At 42.2% G+C, this 18,045-nt stretch overlaps 1 protein-coding gene across 10 annotated transcripts in view; it reads left to right on the forward strand.

Annotated features, from left to right (window-relative positions):
• LIMCH1 (LIM and calponin homology domains 1) overlaps positions 1-18,045 on the forward strand; it is a 172,653-nt gene that overhangs the window by 48,617 nt on the left and 105,991 nt on the right. For 9 of the 10 annotated variants that reach the window (XM_068680221.1, XM_068680226.1, XM_068680219.1 and 6 more), the window contains one exon: positions 13,623-13,693. The exons of the other annotated variant lie outside the window; for it this stretch is intronic. In XM_068680221.1, the coding sequence (XP_068536322.1) occupies positions 13,623-13,693 (71 nt within the window). Of the gene's footprint in view, positions 1-13,622; positions 13,694-18,045 lie in introns of those variants that run through there. 10 annotated transcript variants of the gene reach the window in all.

Raw genomic sequence — 18,045 nt, forward strand, 5'->3', positions numbered from 1 at the left:
CCTTAAAAGTGGCCCAAATCAGTTTTCTCATACGGCACTAAGCTTTAGAGGATGAGGGAGAAAATGGCACAACTGAATGAGGACAGGATGTGGTTTTGTGGAGCAGTTCAAGAAGCAATTCAAGCCTAGATGGAGGGTGTCCTAAACAGTATTCAAAAACAGGTTTCAGTTGTCCAAATTTTCATTTTCGTTTGCTGTCTGGTTTAAACTGTAAGCCCTGCTAGGTAAAAACAAAGTTTTAAAGTAATGTATCTGGTTTTAGACTAGTAACCAAAGACCACAAAGTAACTTACTTTTATTAGTCTTGGGGAAAATTCTAGTGTTTGCTGGCTTGTGGTTTGGATGTGAAATGTACAAAAATATTATTTTTTTCTGATGTTGAATCTGTATTTTCATGTTAATAGACATCCAATTTAGTTCCATTATATAATGGTTCTTCAGATCAGCAGTAAGAAGACACAACTAGCTAGAGACATAGTTTTGTTATCCCGTTTAATTTGTATTAATGCAAACGCCTCAAGTAGTTTTACAGTGTCAGCTCATGAAGATAGAAAAGAAGCAACTAGAATAAACGTTTTGAGCCCTCTTCTTGTGTTCCTAATGTTTGGACAAACACGGGTTTTGTAATTTTTGGACTCAGCAGCTGTGCTTCTCTGTCAGGAGATAACCTGCATCAACAGGATTTATGTGTTGCTCCTAATGGCTAAAGGACTTTTCTGTCTGCAGCTTCATTTTTATCCTCGTGTCTCCTTGTGTTTTAGCCCAAGTCAAACTTTGAGGGAGCAGAGAAAGTTCATGCCCAGACTTCAGCTGAAAGTGATAAGCACAAAATGGATGTGATGCAATGCTGTGCAATGAAGGCACCTGGCCCTGCTTGCCCTCCCTTCCTTCCCGTTTACACCTTTCCAGCCATCCACCATGTGAAGCAGCAGCAGGATTATCTTTCTCTCTTTTAACGTGCCTTTATTAAATTCCTTTGCTCCATGTAGGTGTTTGGTTTATTAAATATTTGTACCCACTACTGTTGTGTGGCTGAGGGAAAAATACCTCCTTTTATTAATGACGGGTAAAAATCTTGTTATAAAAGGCAAAGTGGGGTGAGAATAAGGAAATATCGCTTCAAGCTAATGGGGAGAAAACCTCTAGCAGTTCTCTAAAGTGTGGAGTCAGAGTGCAGAATGTGCAAAAGGCTACAAATGTGCTGGACTTACAATTATTTGGCCAACCTTTGCAGCGGATGATAAAAACAGATGGTTGGAGAGTGTGCTGGTATTCCTGTCTTGGCTAAAAAGAGCCAGCTCAGATACCTGGTGCCTCTCGTCATGTACCAAAACAGTAATGGTAGGATTGATACCAGAAGAAAAATTAGCTTTTAAGACAGATTAACTGGCATAGCTAAGTCAGGTGGTGGCTGCAAGTGTATCAGCAGATCGGGCTTGGCAAAGTAACGTTGGTTTTCCAGTGGCTTCTCCAGCTCCATGTAAACACTTTCATATTCTGCTCATAGCCATGGAGTGAAAAGCTAGGAGGTGCGTTCACAAACACTTCAGAAAGCGTATTGTCTTTCTCTGTAAGGGGATATTTTCATGAAATCAGGAACATTATGTGTTTTTTTTCCCCTTCTCATGTAAAGTCTTAAACTCTTGCCCTTAATTCCAGATGACAGGTTGTTATCAGACAGCTGTTCCTGGTAGATTGCCACAGGTGACTGCTTCTTGCAGCCTAGGCTGGGCAATATTTAGAAAAAGGGGCTTAGAAGTTGCACCTATCAGAGTCAGCTGGTTACGAGAGAAAATTTTAATTTTAGCCAGAGAGAAAGAAGCTTTGAATTCTTCCTGAGTTTTGGCTTTTAAAACATCACGAGGGGGTTTTATTTTAGATTTTAATTTGACTTTGGTGCACTTATAAACAGGCAGGATTGAACAGACTATATGAGCATTCGAACTGAACAACAAAACTCCTGCTGTCATGCAAATACCTTTTCACAATAAAGTACAAGGGGAGAGAAATACGATTTCCTATAAGTGAACGCCTTCCCAAAAGAATGTTTTGCAGTGTTTTCCAAAAAATGTTGGCTGATACACGGGATATCTGTATTACTTAAATGTGTAGTAGTCTTGGTTTCTTTTTCTTCTTTTTTTCTCTCTCTTTTTTTCTTTTTTTTTTTTTTTTTTCTTTTCTTTTCTTTCTGAATGTTGTTTATGATTTTGCTTGTAGACTAGCCAAGGATTCTTGTTCTGGCAGGTGAGGTTATTAATTGCTCTGACCCTCTTTGAACAGTATTGGCTCATTTTGCTGTTTGTAAAGCAGTAATGCTACTCCACATTTAGAAGTAAAATACTACTGAAGAGTGCCACATAATGTTGTCAATACCCTTGTGCTTTTTAAAAGGAATAAAGTTGAGGATATTTATTTGTCTTTAATTTCATTTGCTATTTGAATAATATGTGAAAATTGAAAACGGTCTGATTTAATCAAAGCAATTTTATTTTCCTTTTTATATAGTTGTATGAGGAGTGAATTAATGAATAATTTCAAGATCCTTAGGTGGTTTTTTTTATTTCAGATTTGGGAAAGGTTGCTTTCTGGATGTGAATTTCTGGAGTTATTTGGAAAACCAATCTGGGGACAAAGAACTTTAATCAGTCAGGCTTTTTCCTTTCTTTTTGACAGCTGAAAGTTGTGAATTCATTCTAAAAGTACTTTGCTTTCTAGCCCTTACCACTTAAAGATACCTTTCAATGTTGGGTCCTGACAATGCTGCAGGTTTATTGTAGCATTGGAGTTGCCTCTGGAGGCGATGGTGTGGGAGAAGCATGAAAATGTTCATGGGACAAGCCTGATGTCTGATGGGAAAGTGGCCAACTCCAAAGATTTTTAGAATTGTAGAAAGGTAGCAAATGTTTTGAGACTTGCAGTTCTTACTGTTTAGATTGGAAATGTTAAGCATGTTTTTAATAGGCTCCTTTTCCACTACTAAAGCATTACAGTTAAATAATTACATTCCTTTCAATCCATTTAAGACCTTACATGGTTTCCACTAAGAGTAAAAATAAAAGTAACAGCAATTAAAATAGTTGTTGGGTTTTCTTCTCTCTTCAGGAATTTATTTACTACAAGGCTAAATTGACAAACTTCGTTGAAGGCAATTTCATTTATTCCTGTATTTGAACCAGATGCTTAATCTAATTCTTCCTAGTATCTGTTTCATACAGCACTAAACAGGGAAGAGACTGAGTGCTCGGGTAGACTGTTTGTTTGATAACATGAGGTTGCTTGATCCGTTCCTTGCTCCTCGGTCAGGTTTGCCATGGCCTCAGTGCTTCGGGAGCCATCGCTGCTGGCGTGCTGCATAATGGATGAGCCTAAACTGATGGAGGCAGCAGGTGTTCTCGCCGTAGAAAAGAGCAGTGTTTGTTATTGTTGTAAGCATCATCAATCCTCCTCCCTTTCTCGCTCTGTTCTCAATGTCCTCCAAACAAAGACTCCCTGTATCTGGAGCAGCAGGGGAGAAAATAGGAGCAATCTACCCTGCGAAGCCTTGCTGTTTTGTATCTCAGGGGCAGCCGTGTAAATGGATCTTGATTTGATGCTCTCGATCTCTAAGTGGTATGTTTATCATTGCAGGGAGACAACGATACTGATTTATGAATTACGTTTACCAGAAAACCCTATCAGTATCTACGTGGAGCTGCCCTATTCCAGCTAAACAGCTAAACAGGATGAATGAAAAATGTCTTTCAATTCTAGTGCTCATTACACACTGCAAGATGGCCATCTCCTGTGGGAGCAATCTGCTGAAAGATAGGTCTAAATGGTCTTCAGCTGGGGAAAAAAGTAATGTTGGGGGGTTGGGAGAGGAGGAGAGAGAAGTAAATGTTGCAGAAGGGGGGAAAAAGGAGGCTCTCTTTTTTAGTTTTGTCTAAGCTGGCCACTACTCTAGAAAGTGCATTTTGAAGAGCACTCTGTCATTTGAAATCTTGAAGTACTTTATTTTCTATTTAAGGCAGCCAAGTCTACTGATGAATCACATCCACTTTGAAAGAGACTTGATCAAAAACATTAGTTGACTCTAGCTGTTCTTAACTGTTTCTCTAGTCTGGAGCAGTAATGGCAGCTGTCATTTTCTTCTGCAGGGTTTCTCGGGGTGTAGGACACTGGAGGCATGGAGCAGATTTGGGGAGAACAGAAAAAAAGTTTTCTTTACTAGAGGCTGCAGTAGGCTTTCCATTTGGATTGTAATGCCTTTGTACTTCGGAGAGAAATGGCTGTTCTGTTTCACCATACCTTTCTATTCATTTACTTTATCATTTTTGCTTCTTCCCTTATGGCAGCATTCTCTTTGTGGATGTGTCACCCTCTCCAGTTTTCATATAGGGTGTGAGGGGAGAAGAAAGGGGGTTTCCATTGCTATATGATACGTAAAGTGAATCAGAGGGTCTTTAAGAACCAATTACTGCCTGTGGGTTGCAGTATTACCATCTCTGCTAGCATCTGGAGATGTGGAGTAGCCTGGCATAGAGGCAGCATTTGCAGTGCAAGCCCTCTGGCTGTGGCCACTCCGTCCCGCTTGATGTAGCCACTCTTAGTGGAGCCTGACTTTGGGCCATGTTTTGCTTTCTGCAGGACAGCTCAAGGGTTCACTGGATGCTCAGTGACTGCTGTGAGTCTTTCTCTGGATGAACTTTAGACCCATGCTGTGCCTGTGTCCCCAGTCCTGTCTCTGGCCCTGTCTCGCTTTGATCCTGACTGGACTCCAGGCGTAGACCCTGGACCTAGATCATCAATTTGCCACATCAGGTGCTGTGGCTGGGCCTTGGTATGACACACATCTTTGCCTGCCATGCTCAGGCCCCACTGGGGAGGACACGGACTGCGCTGGGGCCATCTCCGGCTGCTCCATGCCCTGAGGGAGCAGCAGGCCCTTTCTGCTCCGCACAGCACTGGGAATGTAGCTCCACCCTTGCTCGGTGGCCAAATGGTGTTTAAAAACTGGCTTAGCTGGAAAAGCTTTCAGAGCCTAAATGCCTTCCCTTAGCTCGTCTCTATAGAGGCAGGAACAAAAGCACACTTAGCTTAATAACAAATCTACTTCCAGAGTGCTACTAATGAAGGCCTTGAAATTGTATGCCTGAATTAAGGTCAGCCTTCTTTCTGCAGGAAAGTGGATCCTTTTTCTGCATTCCACGGTTTTTGAAATGCACATTTTTTTTTCCTGTTTAGAAGCTGGTAGTTCTGTGGTTTCGTTTGCAAGTGATTGAAAAATTATGGCACGCAACTCTGTTCCTGCTGGAGATCCTGCCAAGTGATGACCCAGAGTTTGGAGGGAACGTCCAAGGAGCTCAGATCCTGCCCTCAGAAGTGTTGTTTTTCCCCTTTCCCTTTCCTTTGCAAGGACCAGTGTTTTGCAGTGCACTGACAGTAGATAAAGCTAAGCTTTCCAGCGCTGTCAATATAAAATAACTTATTTCCCACAGTTTCTTGCTTTGCTTGCTCTGGACTTCCGGGCCTATTGTCAAGAGAATCAGGTCAGATCTTAAAATGTCTTGCTAAGCTGTACTTTTATCTATATATTTAAATTACAGACTGTAAATGGGACACTTTACATATGGAATTGTCTTGATATGACTTTAAATTTAAAAGCTTCAAGGTAGGCTGGTGCCTAGTGATGCTCATCAGTGGCAATTGAGAGGCTCCTCTGAGACCTAAGGACATAAAGTGTCATCTGTAAATGGTTGGTTAAATTCAGTAATGGTTGGCTCAGGTGAACATCTGATTTCTTCAAAAAGGGAAGCTGGTGTCTCCTGGCAGACATTTTTCATTGCGACTGCTCAGTAATTACTGAGCTCTGGTAGTCTGTCTGTTGACAGAGGTTAATGACAAGCTGAAGTGGTTCTGGTGTTGGGCCTCTGTACTTGCAGCTTCTTGTGTTCCTGTCTCTGTCCAGCTTTAAATGTGTGCAGTCTTCAAGTTGTCTGCCAAGATGCACGTTCCCGACTCAAAGCAGTGCACTGGTGTCAAAAAACTTGCTTGTCCAAAAAGTAGCAGAATGGTTTTGTAACACATACATGCAGCAATAATGTAAAATAGGTTAGAGTCGTGTGAAGGGGCGATTAACAAATCTGGATACTGCAGTGATCCCTTCATCTCCTACAGAGCTGTTGATCTCTTCATTGCTTTGAGGCAGAGACAAGACGTTGAGCTCAGTGAGGAAGCTGCTACTTGTGCTCTGTCTCTGCAGCTGTAATTAGTTGACACACAGTCCTGAATCGGAAGTGTTTAAAGCCCTAAATTCTCTAAAGCTGGAGGAGAGAAAATAGAGGGTTTTATTAGCAGCTGTTTCAGTTTCAACATGTAAATGATGCAATGTAGCATACATTTTGGAGGAGTGGTTTTTCAAGTGTCTGTGAATTTGCTCCTGTGAGATGCTGCAGGCGGAAAAGGGCGTTACGATGGGTTGGAGTGGGTTGGAGTTTTGTCTGTTAGCTCCTTGCCCTTTCAGCGATGCTCAGATTTCCCGATTTCCCGTTTTGTTGGAAAGTTGCTAGTGGAATCAACCGGAGGCAAAGTGAAAATTCGTCAGGCATTTTCTAAAAAAGCTTTAACCTTATTTAAAAAAAAAAAAAAAAAAAAAAAGGAGACGGGCATTTTAGGCTGCCAGCTACACTGAGTTTGGTAGCCAAAACTTGAGTTCTCTATTAGAACCAATTCCACCTTTAAGAAACGTCACGCTAGGGAAACAATAAAGGCTAAATCAATAGCTCTAGCTTTGGAGAGTAGCTCACTATACAGACTTTTTTCTGCATGCATTGAAAGAAGGACAGTAGGAAGGCAGTGCAGGTGTTTGTACATGGCAAGTCCTAGGGAATCATAATAAAGAAGCTGGAAAATTCGTAGTAACTTCTCTCAGCCTTTCATTTTTCAATGAGCAGACTGTTTAGCCTGGTTGGGTAAGAAAATAACAAGACCTTGGGGAAAGGTAAGCCTGGAAGGTGTTCATGAGAGCTAGTAATTATTAGTCATCTGCTCCTCTTCCCTTCAAAGGTGCAGCTAGGAGCTTCCAGGAAGGACTGGTTCACCCTGAAGTGGAATGGGCTGTGCAGTAGTAAAAAGGGATTCAATTTACCTAGTCAGCCGCCAAAAAGATGACTCCTCCAGACACTGAAGTGGAGTGAGGCCAGGCTCTGTGGGAACGGCCAGGATTGGCTTAAAGAGTGCCTTGGATGAAAGAGGTGCATCCTGCATCGCTGTCATGTATGTGTTGCACTTGTTGGGTCTACGTGGTACATGCTCCTCCCAATCTCTGCTCCTCTGACCTGCGTGAGGTTGCGTGCTTAAAGAAATCAGCACAGAGCTAAAGAACGTATCATTGTGGTACCATTATGCTACCATCAAATAGGAATTATTTCCTTGAAATAACATTTCATTCCTCCTTATTCTCCCAAGTAGAGGAGGAGGATAAATGACAAACATCTGACTGGTAAATCTGTGTGCGAGAGCCTGCAACCCCCCTTCTTTAATTCATCTTAAAACTAAGGAAGAAATGATGGATCCCACAACACAGGAAATAAGTTTTTTCCTGTAGATGCCTTATTTTTTCTTCTTTTAGGTAATAAAAAGAACCCTAAACTGAACCACTGATTGAAACCAGGTATCTTGGGGTGTTCTGTCATATCTGTCATCTGGTATCTAATTTTGATAATACTGCTTGAAGTACAGATAAGAAGCTGGTTACCCGTAAGACAATGATGCACTGGCAATTTACTGACTGTCAAATACAAATTTGATGTAACAGATGACCTGCTGGTAGGTGAAGCTTTTGGGAATTGCGCTGCAGCCAAGAGAAGTCTGATGGAAGTAGCTTTTAAGTTTATTCTTGCTGCTCTTTGCTCTCCACAAAACATTCAGCCTTTAATGAAATGTTTTCTGTCCCACCCTGCCCCTAAGGGAAGGCTGCTACGTTTGGCAGCACACCTGGGCATGTATACAAACAGAGTTAGGGAGGGGAGATTAAAAAGAAGACTGATTTACTCTATCGTGAAATTTTAACACTCCTTAGCAGTTTGCCAGCCAGCTGGGATTATACTACCAGATGTCCTGGCAGAGACGCGCGCGGCTCTGTGTGATCATAAATCCAAACAATGTATGGCAACACCATATGTATAATGCTGCTGTTACCAGTGCAGAATTTTCATGTGGAAAGCTCTGGTGACGGGCAGGATTAGTGAGAGCAAAACCTTCCCAGATTTAACTTTAAAGCTTTGGGTAGGTAATACTTGCTGATGGCGGTGGTGCGTTAAAAGGGAATCGTGAAGCCTGTGCTTTATCAGCAGCAATAAGCCTCCTCTGCCTGCAGTCATCTTCTGTCCACATTTCTTGGCCGTTCAGCAGGCAGAGCTATAGTGCAGGTGCTCGGAGGCAGATCTCTTCTCTCCGTTGGTGAGTTACGAAGCAGTGAGGGCGGATTGTCAGCAGCCCACTAAGCTCCGGGCCGAGTCAACAAAGCGATGCTGCTCTGTAGCCTTGTGATTTGTCTGGGGTGTAAGTGGAGCTCTGTTGTCTTCCTCTTGGGGAAAAATTGTTTAATAGGAGGAATGGGGATGGAATGGGACTTTGGTGCAATTATTTTACTCCTCTTTCTGTATTTTCTTTGACAGGTTTACTAAATGAAGTGCTAAGTGGATCTGTTCTTTTTAGTGTATGCATTAAATATAAATACATGCCATTCTTAGTATTGTTTGCTCACTAAACTAGGCAAAGGGCATGAAAAAATCAGCTGTGGTGGCTTTTAGTTGTCTCTCCCTTCGTGGAAAAGACACTGATTATCATCCTGTAGCAAAGAAATCATTCTGTGTGAGGACTTAGAACTGTGTCCATCAAAGGGGCTGGGGGCATGTTTGTGTCAGTGGCATCGTTCTCCCATGCTACATGTTGACACCAAACTGTCAGCTAACCCAGCTGACAGTGTGGTAGTGGCAGACGGGATTTTAGAGCAAAGAGAGGCAATATGATAGCCTGTATTTTATGCTATTGTTGCTAAGGAAAAATGGAGTTCCTATGAAGTGTAATAAAGAGCAAGTCAGCTCTGTGTCACTTCAAAGAATAGGATGAGGGTAAACAGCAGGAGGAAAAAGAGAACAAAGGAGACTTCAGCACGGCTAGTTAACTTTGCAAATTGCACTTGAAGTTAAATAACCAGTGTGTGGAAGATCTAAAGATAAATAATATTAAGTGCTTTCTTTACAGATTAATCTTGCTACCCAAGTGTGAAATCTCTCCCCTTACTCCCATGCATTCTTTACATTTTCCAGCTCTGCAGCACAAAAAATTCAGGTGGTTCATTGGTGGCTACATTAGGCAATCTGAGCCTATGCTGTTTTTGTCCTTGATAACAGAAATTCACACCATGGTACTGTGCTAGATTCTAGTTTCCTAATATGACAGTACAATATGACTGTTCAGGGCTGGGTTATATTGATAGATGTTTAAGAGTTTAAATCCTGTTGTAAAAGCATCAAACGCAGGATCCAGTGAAAGCTCTCCCAGTTTGCTGCAGTCCTTGTCCACCATTGTAAAGGAGACTTGAACCTCATCAGTGTTGTTTAGTTCAGAAATCTCTTGTCTGTGCTATGTGAAAAAGGAATTTAATTGGCATATTTGTGTTATTAGCTCAAAAGTAATCTTGGAAGTTGGAAAGTAGGAATTTGTTACTCTAAAAGTGCCCAAACCTGATGTCCTAAAAACTGTCCTACATCATCTTTTGGTGGCTCGTGTTGTCTGTTACTTATATGGTCCGGTGCTTCCTATTTACACACGTGATTATTATGGGTTAAGCCTTACTTTTACAACTCCCTGAAGTAGAGTAAAGGCAGTATGTTTTCTAGTTTTGTAGCGGGTTGGACTTACTCATTTAAGTAAAAGTTGACATGGGATGGTGAAGTGATTGCACAAAATTGAAATGCATTGTACCTATGTACAAAGAAACGAACAGCCTACCAAACTTTGTGAAAAATCTTTTTTTTTTTTTTTTTTTTTTTTTTGCTGCCATGCTTCACAAGCCCTCCAAAATGTGTAATGGGTAACAAAAACCTCTCCCTGCTGTGTCTATATTTTTGTTTGCTGCTTTACATGCTATTTTCAGATGTGCATCCAGCAAATCAGGCTAGCTGTTCTCAAAGTGTTGTCCCTGATGGCCTAATGTTTATTCATCTACTTGTAGCTTGTTGGCTGAGATAAATTTCACCTGAGGACAGCATCTGCTCACTAATTTGTCACCTTTTCTTTTTCATGCCCTTAAGCTGTTTTTCCACCAGAGGCTTTGCAAGCTCAGTCTCATGAAGCACCAGCAGCAACACAAAATGCAAGGAAAACAAAGCGGACTGACGCTTGGTGAAAATAGGGTTGTGTAATGTGGCACTGGTTAGTGGCTGGATGACAGCCACGCGTGATGACATAGATGTAGTGGCATGCGTAACTGCAAGGAACAAAGGAGTTAATCAGCAACAATACTGTATAGAAGAAGTGTTACTGTGTATAAATACTTATTAGAGCCCTTGCCATAAAGCTTGTCATGGAGAGTCAGTGTGCTGCGGTTTAGTCTCCTAATATTCCTTTTATTACTCATTTTAGCTTTAGTTTTCTGGGTTGCCAAGTGGTAGTGAAACTGAGAAACACATCCGGCAGTGAAATAATTGCCCTGGATGAAGACGTTTGCAGCTTTTTAGAGAAGAAAATGTCATCCAGATGATGAATAAAAATCAATTCCTTCTTACGTAAATGAAACACAATAATAAATTGTGTTTATTATTAGTGAAACTTTGTGTTTCACTTCTGTTCTCTATTTTTGCATTGCAGTATGACATGGAAAAACAACTCTTTTCCTATCAGCTTTATAAAACATTGAAGAAGTGGCAGGCTTTTTTGTTTTTTAGAAATCATTAGCAGGATACAGCTGTGTTTTTCCTTTAAGATGCTTACCTCTAACTTGTGGGCCCCTGTGCTACAGTGTGCTGACACTGCAGAAGTGAATAGGTAACTCTTCAGCATACCTTGCTTTCTCCTAGACTGCCAAAATGTGTTGTGTGTACCGGTGACATGGCTCAGGTCTGAATACCACTCCTCTGTAGTACGAAAGCTGATGGGCTAGAGATCTGCTCCCCCAACTTTCCAGTTTTCTGTACCTGGCTGCAGATTTACAGCTTTCTTTTGTCCAGTGAAGCTCAGTAGTAAAGCGCAGCAGCATAAACAATGCCCTCTGCATGCCAGTGTTTTCAGAGTATTGTGCAGTCACTGGAGGCTTGTGCCCAGATATGTGAGAAGATGAACTGGTGGGCGCAGAACCGTGCTCAGATCATATTCATAGCATAGGCCTGTGAAACACACAACAGTTTTGTGACACCATGATTAAACATGCATTTTCCATGTGTAAGCATGAATATACCTGTGTGTATGTGCCAAGAAACGGAGCTTTAAGTTCCTCTTGGAAAAAATGGGTCCAGCTGCTTGCTCCTCTCTGCACACTTTCTTTTTTTTTTTTTTTTATCTTTGACGTTTATAATGTCATCTTCAGTCTTATTTTTAGTTTCAAGCCTTTCTCTGATGTACTTTTCATACATTTTAATTGGCTAAATCAGGAGACTTGTAGCTGATGAATGCTTCCCCTCTGCAGCTGGAGCATCTAGAATAGGCACAAACCTTTCCATGCCTCATTTACTTCCAGTTCCTTTTTAAACAGACATGCACTGTTTCTAGACCTTCCTGTCTTTCCTCACCTGCTGTCAGTTCTTGTTGTACCTCTTACTAGATGAATTGTTGTTCCAGCTGTGTATTTGCATTTCACGATGTTATTCTTGCAGCCAGATATTATGTATGCAGCCTTCCTACACCAGCAGTAATGACAGCAATACCCATGGGAGAGCTTTTGGCAGGTCGATTCTTACTTCAATTGTGTTCACAGTTTTGGTACTGCTCCCTGGTGAATGCAGATGTTCAACAAACACATGAAAAGATTGACTTCCACAGCTACAACGTTTGATGTTGCTTTAGGTTGAGAAGGGAAATAAAATTATTGTCGTCTTCTTTTTTTCCTGCACAGAGCTCTTCCCCTGTGAGTCAAGTCTTTATGAAATAGCTCTTCCTATTCCTTTCTATTACCATACTGTGGATGAAATAAATGTCAATTTTGATGTGCTGAGTCTATTATTCATCCCAAATGCTAATGGTTACGTTGTCGTGATTCCCCTCTCTCCCAGCCGATCAAGATTAGAGATGATTCTCTATGATTAGAAGTAGTTTAGAGGATCAGAGATCATTTCCTTCTGGCAAATTGTGTCTGGTTTCTACTGAAGCATGAGGGCAACCCAGTGCCTTGTTCTACTTCATGCATTCAAATAAAATCTGACTTTTGACTTTGAGAATATGGGGGGTGGGGGGGTAAAGTTTTGTGAACTGTTTGTGGGAGAAGCTCCTTCATATTGAAAAAACAATATGCTTACAATTAAATGGGGGATTAGGTTTTAGGCTTCTTACTTGCATTTTAATTCCAACAAAGTGTTGTCATCTGTCTAAGGCTGTGCGTAGCTACAACCAGCATTTGCGAAGCTAGTGCAGCCACTAATCCCGTGGGAAAGTGCCAAACTTGTCAGGTTTTATAAATTGCTGTCTTTATGACAGGAAACTGGGAGGGGAAGGGTCTTGTATCTGAATGGAACAGCAAGGAGAGAACTGGTACATAAGGACAGATGTGTCCCCAGTCCACTATTCTTCTATGGTGGAAGCAACGCCCAGAGCAAGGGTCTTGCTGAAAGATTGGATGCAAGCCATGAGAACTCTGTAAGCATCCGGTCAATGTTTTGGCTGGGCAAGGAGAAGACCTCCTGGAGGACAATTGAAAACAAGGCAGGCCTTTTGTTTTGGTTTGGTTTGTTTCTGTTCAGTTCTCTCTAAACATAACTATTTTTACATATTTGTTGGTGGTAATACCTTTAGCCGAGCACATCATCTGTTGAGAATGATTTGAGGATGAGAGGCAAGCCATTGTCAACAGGGCAATGAGTCATGGACAGGGCTTCGGTCATGCCTCTAGCATTCAGCACCCTCAGGCAGGATTAGGATTCCTAGACAGTTCCTTCATGGTCCATCTCCAAGAGGAGAGCTTAAGAGCTTGTAATGCAGAATGTACTGCCTGGTCCCAGCATCCCTGAGAGGGTTGAGTATGTGCCAGAACCTGAGCTTCCTCCAAGTTTGTGTCCATGCTCACAGTTGACTTCAGGATGAGAAATGTCATTTCATATGGCAAGGAGTATGGTGGTGTGTGGCTGAAGGGCAAGTGCTTCCGGCTGGATTTGCTTATTCTGGGAAGGTGAGAGGTTAAAGGCAAAAGTTCAAACCCAATACTAATTTTTTAATAAGCTGCAAAAAATATCTCTGTTTGATGGGTTAAATAGCTCAATGAAACAGGAAGAAGAACCTCGTTGAGGTACACAACTTAGTTCTTCGGCAATGCCCATAAAATTCGGATGTTTCATTTGCAGTAGATGCTTTAACTGTTTGCTATGAATTGCTCTTGAAAAGCACACCTTCTAATGTATGCCACTCTTTTGTTTCCCCCTACTTTTTTACAGCAAGTGACAGGCAGAAGTTTTGGTGAGAAAGACTTCCGTTCTGGGTTAGAAAACGGCATTCTTCTGTGTGAGTAAGTAACACTTATGGTTTTGAGCCTTGAATATGTTCTTGACTATGGATGAAATGAATTTTAATGAGTATGTCTGTTAGTTTCCTTTTGCAAGCTTTGACGTTGTGCACACTGGTATTTGACAGCAGCATCCTTTCAGTGCCGACGCTATTGTTATGGTGAGGATTGAAATGTGGCTTAAAGAAAACAGGCTTTGCAGAGTGCTTCCCTCACTCCACCCCACCTCCTTAGCTGAGTTATGTGAAGTGAAAACGATGTTTGCTTTTTGGTTTCCTTTTATTTAAAGATGTTAACCACAGATTGGCGAATGGTGTTCCACACCTGCCTATAGATGTCTCCACTGCAGTGAAGTGTTTTGGAGTAGCTCCAGGTCCAAGAGTCTTGGACCTGTCAAGAGTTAACCATCTGAACACCATCAATACTCAGCTGCTTTTATAGTTTCTGGAAAGTTTAGACATCCTCCAAATTTTACCTAAAGGTGTATTTGAATGATGTGTTTTGTAATTTTTGGACAAGAGATGCAAGTTAACTTTTGCATGTTTCTCTCTGTGGTTTTAACAGCGGGTTTTTGGCAAGAGTCTTCCAAAAGCACGTTGTGGCCTTGGATGCCAAAGCTGGTGACTTTTAAGAGAAATTTGGAAGTGTGCCCTAATGCCCCATGTTCTTTGAAAAGCCCATGCAGGATGTCAGGAGTTTGGGATAATCTGCTGACCTGAATCGTCTGTATGGACGGATTTCTCTCCCTGGGCAGGCAGGGTTGTCCCTGAAGTAGGTAACAGCTGTCTTTGCACACCAGAAGGATGACGCTTGTGCAGAACTGAATGCATATTGCAATTTATGAATGAGATCTCCTGAGATGTTTAGCTGGAACATTGCAGCTATTGTTTGTTTTATACTAGGAAAGGTGCTGGAACTCGGAGTCTGTTTTCAGCAGTATGGTTGAGCTAATATCCTGTAAGTCAACTGTAGGTAGTTTACAATAGCTTTGAAACTTACTTGTGTAAATACCGCTGTATATCTCACTTGTGTCATTAATCAGATACCTTGAACTTTAGCTGTTAAAGTGGAAAAAAGCATAAAGGAAGTGATACGATCTTGTTTGATTGTAGTTGCATGTCTTTGCTGAGGAGTGGCTTTGGGAGGAGGGAAGTAGTTGTTATTGTTGTTCAAATGTTGTGTAACTCGGAAGGAGCGTGGCGTTTACCTCTCTGTACGCAGGGGTTGCCTCTTGCTCAAGATCTCACTCCTCTGCGTGTTCAATTGAAGTACTGAGTGCTGAGTCACTTCACAGTGCTCTTTAAACGTTAAGGTTGAATTGTGTTGCATGAAAAGTAAGGGATGTGTATTTCAAGATTAGATTCTAATCTTATCTGCAAGTACACAGATGTAGTCTGATTTAAATGCTGTAGATGGAAAGCTTAACTAATGATTTGGTAAAAAAAAAAAAAAAAAAGTGTGAATATGTATTTCTTAGGAGGCTGTAAGCTCCAGTAGCACGCAGGTGAAGGGACAACACTTGGTTATACTGCTAACTTGTTCTGTGGTGTTGGGCAAACTGCTCGTCCTTGCTCACCTTTGTGGATCTGTGCAAACCAGTCTGAAGGGACCTGTCTCCTCAACCTCTGACCTGAGAGGTCCATATTACATGTGGCATCTGGCAGCTGTGGTTGGTGGATGAAATTCTAGTAGGCTGCATAGCATTAACCAGAGCCACCACTTAGGCCTTCAAGTCTGACTTTCTGATGATGAAGAATTTATGACACCAACAATAAAAGTTTGCTCCTCACTGCATCCAAGTCTGCTGTAAGAACTCAGTAGAAATTTGGAGGTGTAACACAGAGCTCTTAATGCATCTTTGAAAAGTACAAGCTTTGGCAGATGAAGCACTGGTAATTTTTTTTTTTTTTATCTCTTGCTCAGTGAAGCACTAGTAGTAAAGCTGCCACGGCAATACTGACTTTGTAGATAGGAGTTTTCTGTTTTGTCAGAGACCTCACCAGGGTACCCACCTTATGAATAAAATCTACCAGTATTCAAGCTCTCTCTTCCAATCTGTTGAGCTTTTATCACAACTCAACAAAGTAGATGAAAACTGCATCTTAAAATCTCTGATAAGCTGGAGAATGCAAGAAAGGAATTAGAGGTTTCTTAGGTTTCTGAAGATGGGAGAAGACATTACCTTTGGTCTGGTTTATTGGATTTGCAGCTTGAAAGTTTTAGGAAAAAGCCAAACTTGCCTCAATTTGTCTCCACAGTAATTGCTAGTGTCATTAGCTGACAGCTCACAGTCAGGCACTTTTGTGGGTGATGACCATGTAAGCATGGACTGAGGCTTACTTTCAGATGGGTGTTTCAGTGTTCTTGTTGCCTGTTGTAGTTTGAGATGAGGACTGAACGTGAACTTGGGTCCTGAGGGATCCCAGCAGCTACAAGACTGGGAACTGATGTCAGCAGGTGGACACAGCCACTTTGCCCTCAGTCTCCCAAACAGGTCTCAAGCTGCCCTTGGACCATGCAGGCTTTTTGCCCCAAAATGGGAGGAGGTAGGCACCATAGAATCACAGAATGGTTGGGGTTGGAAGGGACCTTAAAGACCATCCAGTCCCAAACCCCTGCCATGGGCAGGGATGCCTCCCACTAGATCAGGTTGCCCACAGCCTCATCCAGCCTGGCCTTGAGCACCTCCAGGGATGGGGTCCAGTCTGCTAACAGCCAGACTAGCCCTGTGCAAAATGACACAGGAGAAATGTTTGTCTGCAGCAGGTTGTTGGAGCCTTTCACACAGTAATGCCAGGCCTCCCTCCAGCTGATTGCAATGCTTATGGCCTACACTTCGTCAGGTGCAGGTTCCTGTTTCAGCGAGGCAGTAACAGGAGCTTTCCCTTTTCTCTCTTATCTGCTCCTTCAAGGGATATTTCAGAACCTGTAGTGACGCTCGCCTTCTCCTGCAAGCCTTTTGCAGCATTTCTCTTCCCTGCTGACAGACCCTTGACTCATAAATCTCTCCCAGCTGCGGCTCTGGTAATTAGCAGACTACTGAGATGTGAACGCTTGAGGTACTGCTGTAGCAGTCCACTGCAAACTCAGGTAGACGTCACCACACTGGTTACAGATCATTCATTCACGTCCAGCAGCTATGCACATATTTCAGTACATGAAAAAAACTACACCATGCCAAAAGCTCAGGCTCTTGGGAGGGATGTGTTGTGCACCAGCAGCCTGACTAGTGGGGAAGCCTTACGCTCCTGAGCTAGCCACAGGCACCTGCAAGTCCTTGTGCCTGGTTCCCTGGGAGTGTTTGCTCGGTCTCTGGCATCTCGATCAGCCTCATTATGACATTTTCCTAGCTCACCGCGCTCAACTCAGGAACATATTTAAACAACGCAGGATGCCATCAAGTTGTATGCTGACAGATGAGAGTAACACAAGCCCTTCCTTCTTGCTGGCTTTGAAAGCCCACTTGTGCAGTTTCCCTGACAGTACCAGCTCTGATTGTTCACCCAGCTGTGCTTAGAAGCCAATGACTACTACTTCTGTTTTTCTGAAATGGTTTCATGGCTTTTTAGCATAGCTGCCTGACATCGGTACAGATGGTGATTTCAGCAAGGGACATCAGACACAGCTAGATGGAGGCAGTTATTGCTCCGTTCTTGCTTTGTGTATTAAACTGTTGTATGCAAAGACTGAGGAGCTTCCTGGCTACGCTGCTGCATGTGAGGGCAAATATGCCTTCCTGGGGACAAGACAGAAATCTGCGTGAGGAAGGAATGCAACATCGACAGCAGCAAACATCACTAGAAATTCCCAGTTTGTGTTCCAGCATATTCCCTCTCCCTCATCCTCTCCCTCTAACTCTCTGTCTCCCTCTCCCTTTTTTTTTTTACATAGCTTTAATAGTTAGGTTTTACCCAGATATTCTCTAGATTTAGACATCTGAATGAAGGTTGATTGCAACAGGAAAAAGTTCATACTGTCTGCCCCTACCTGCCCCACTGATACGGTTAGTTCAGCTTTACTGAAACAGTAGGTAAGGGAATAGAAGTTGCTTTTATTTCTAATCATGCAACAACTGTTATTAGTAAGTTAAAAATCATTACATGAAGGCAAAGACGAATACAACTTCTTGTAAACTTGCCCAGTTGTTAATTGCTCTAATACTCTTGGAGGTGTTTTTAAGGAGAGCAGTTCCTTTCTGTTCTCCCTGCTGCCCGCCTCCCCTCGTTGCCCTGCACTGCTGCTGCCGATTCTCGCCTGTCACATTGGGCATTCAGCAGTTAGAAAGGTCTGTGGGGATGTGAGACTTGAAAATCCAAGTTATTTACTTGCCTTGATATGACTATCAAAGGGTTGAA

This window comes from Anas acuta, chromosome 4, assembly GCF_963932015.1.
Source record: "Anas acuta chromosome 4, bAnaAcu1.1, whole genome shotgun sequence".
In the NCBI taxonomy this organism is placed as follows: domain Eukaryota; kingdom Metazoa; phylum Chordata; class Aves; order Anseriformes; family Anatidae; genus Anas; species Anas acuta.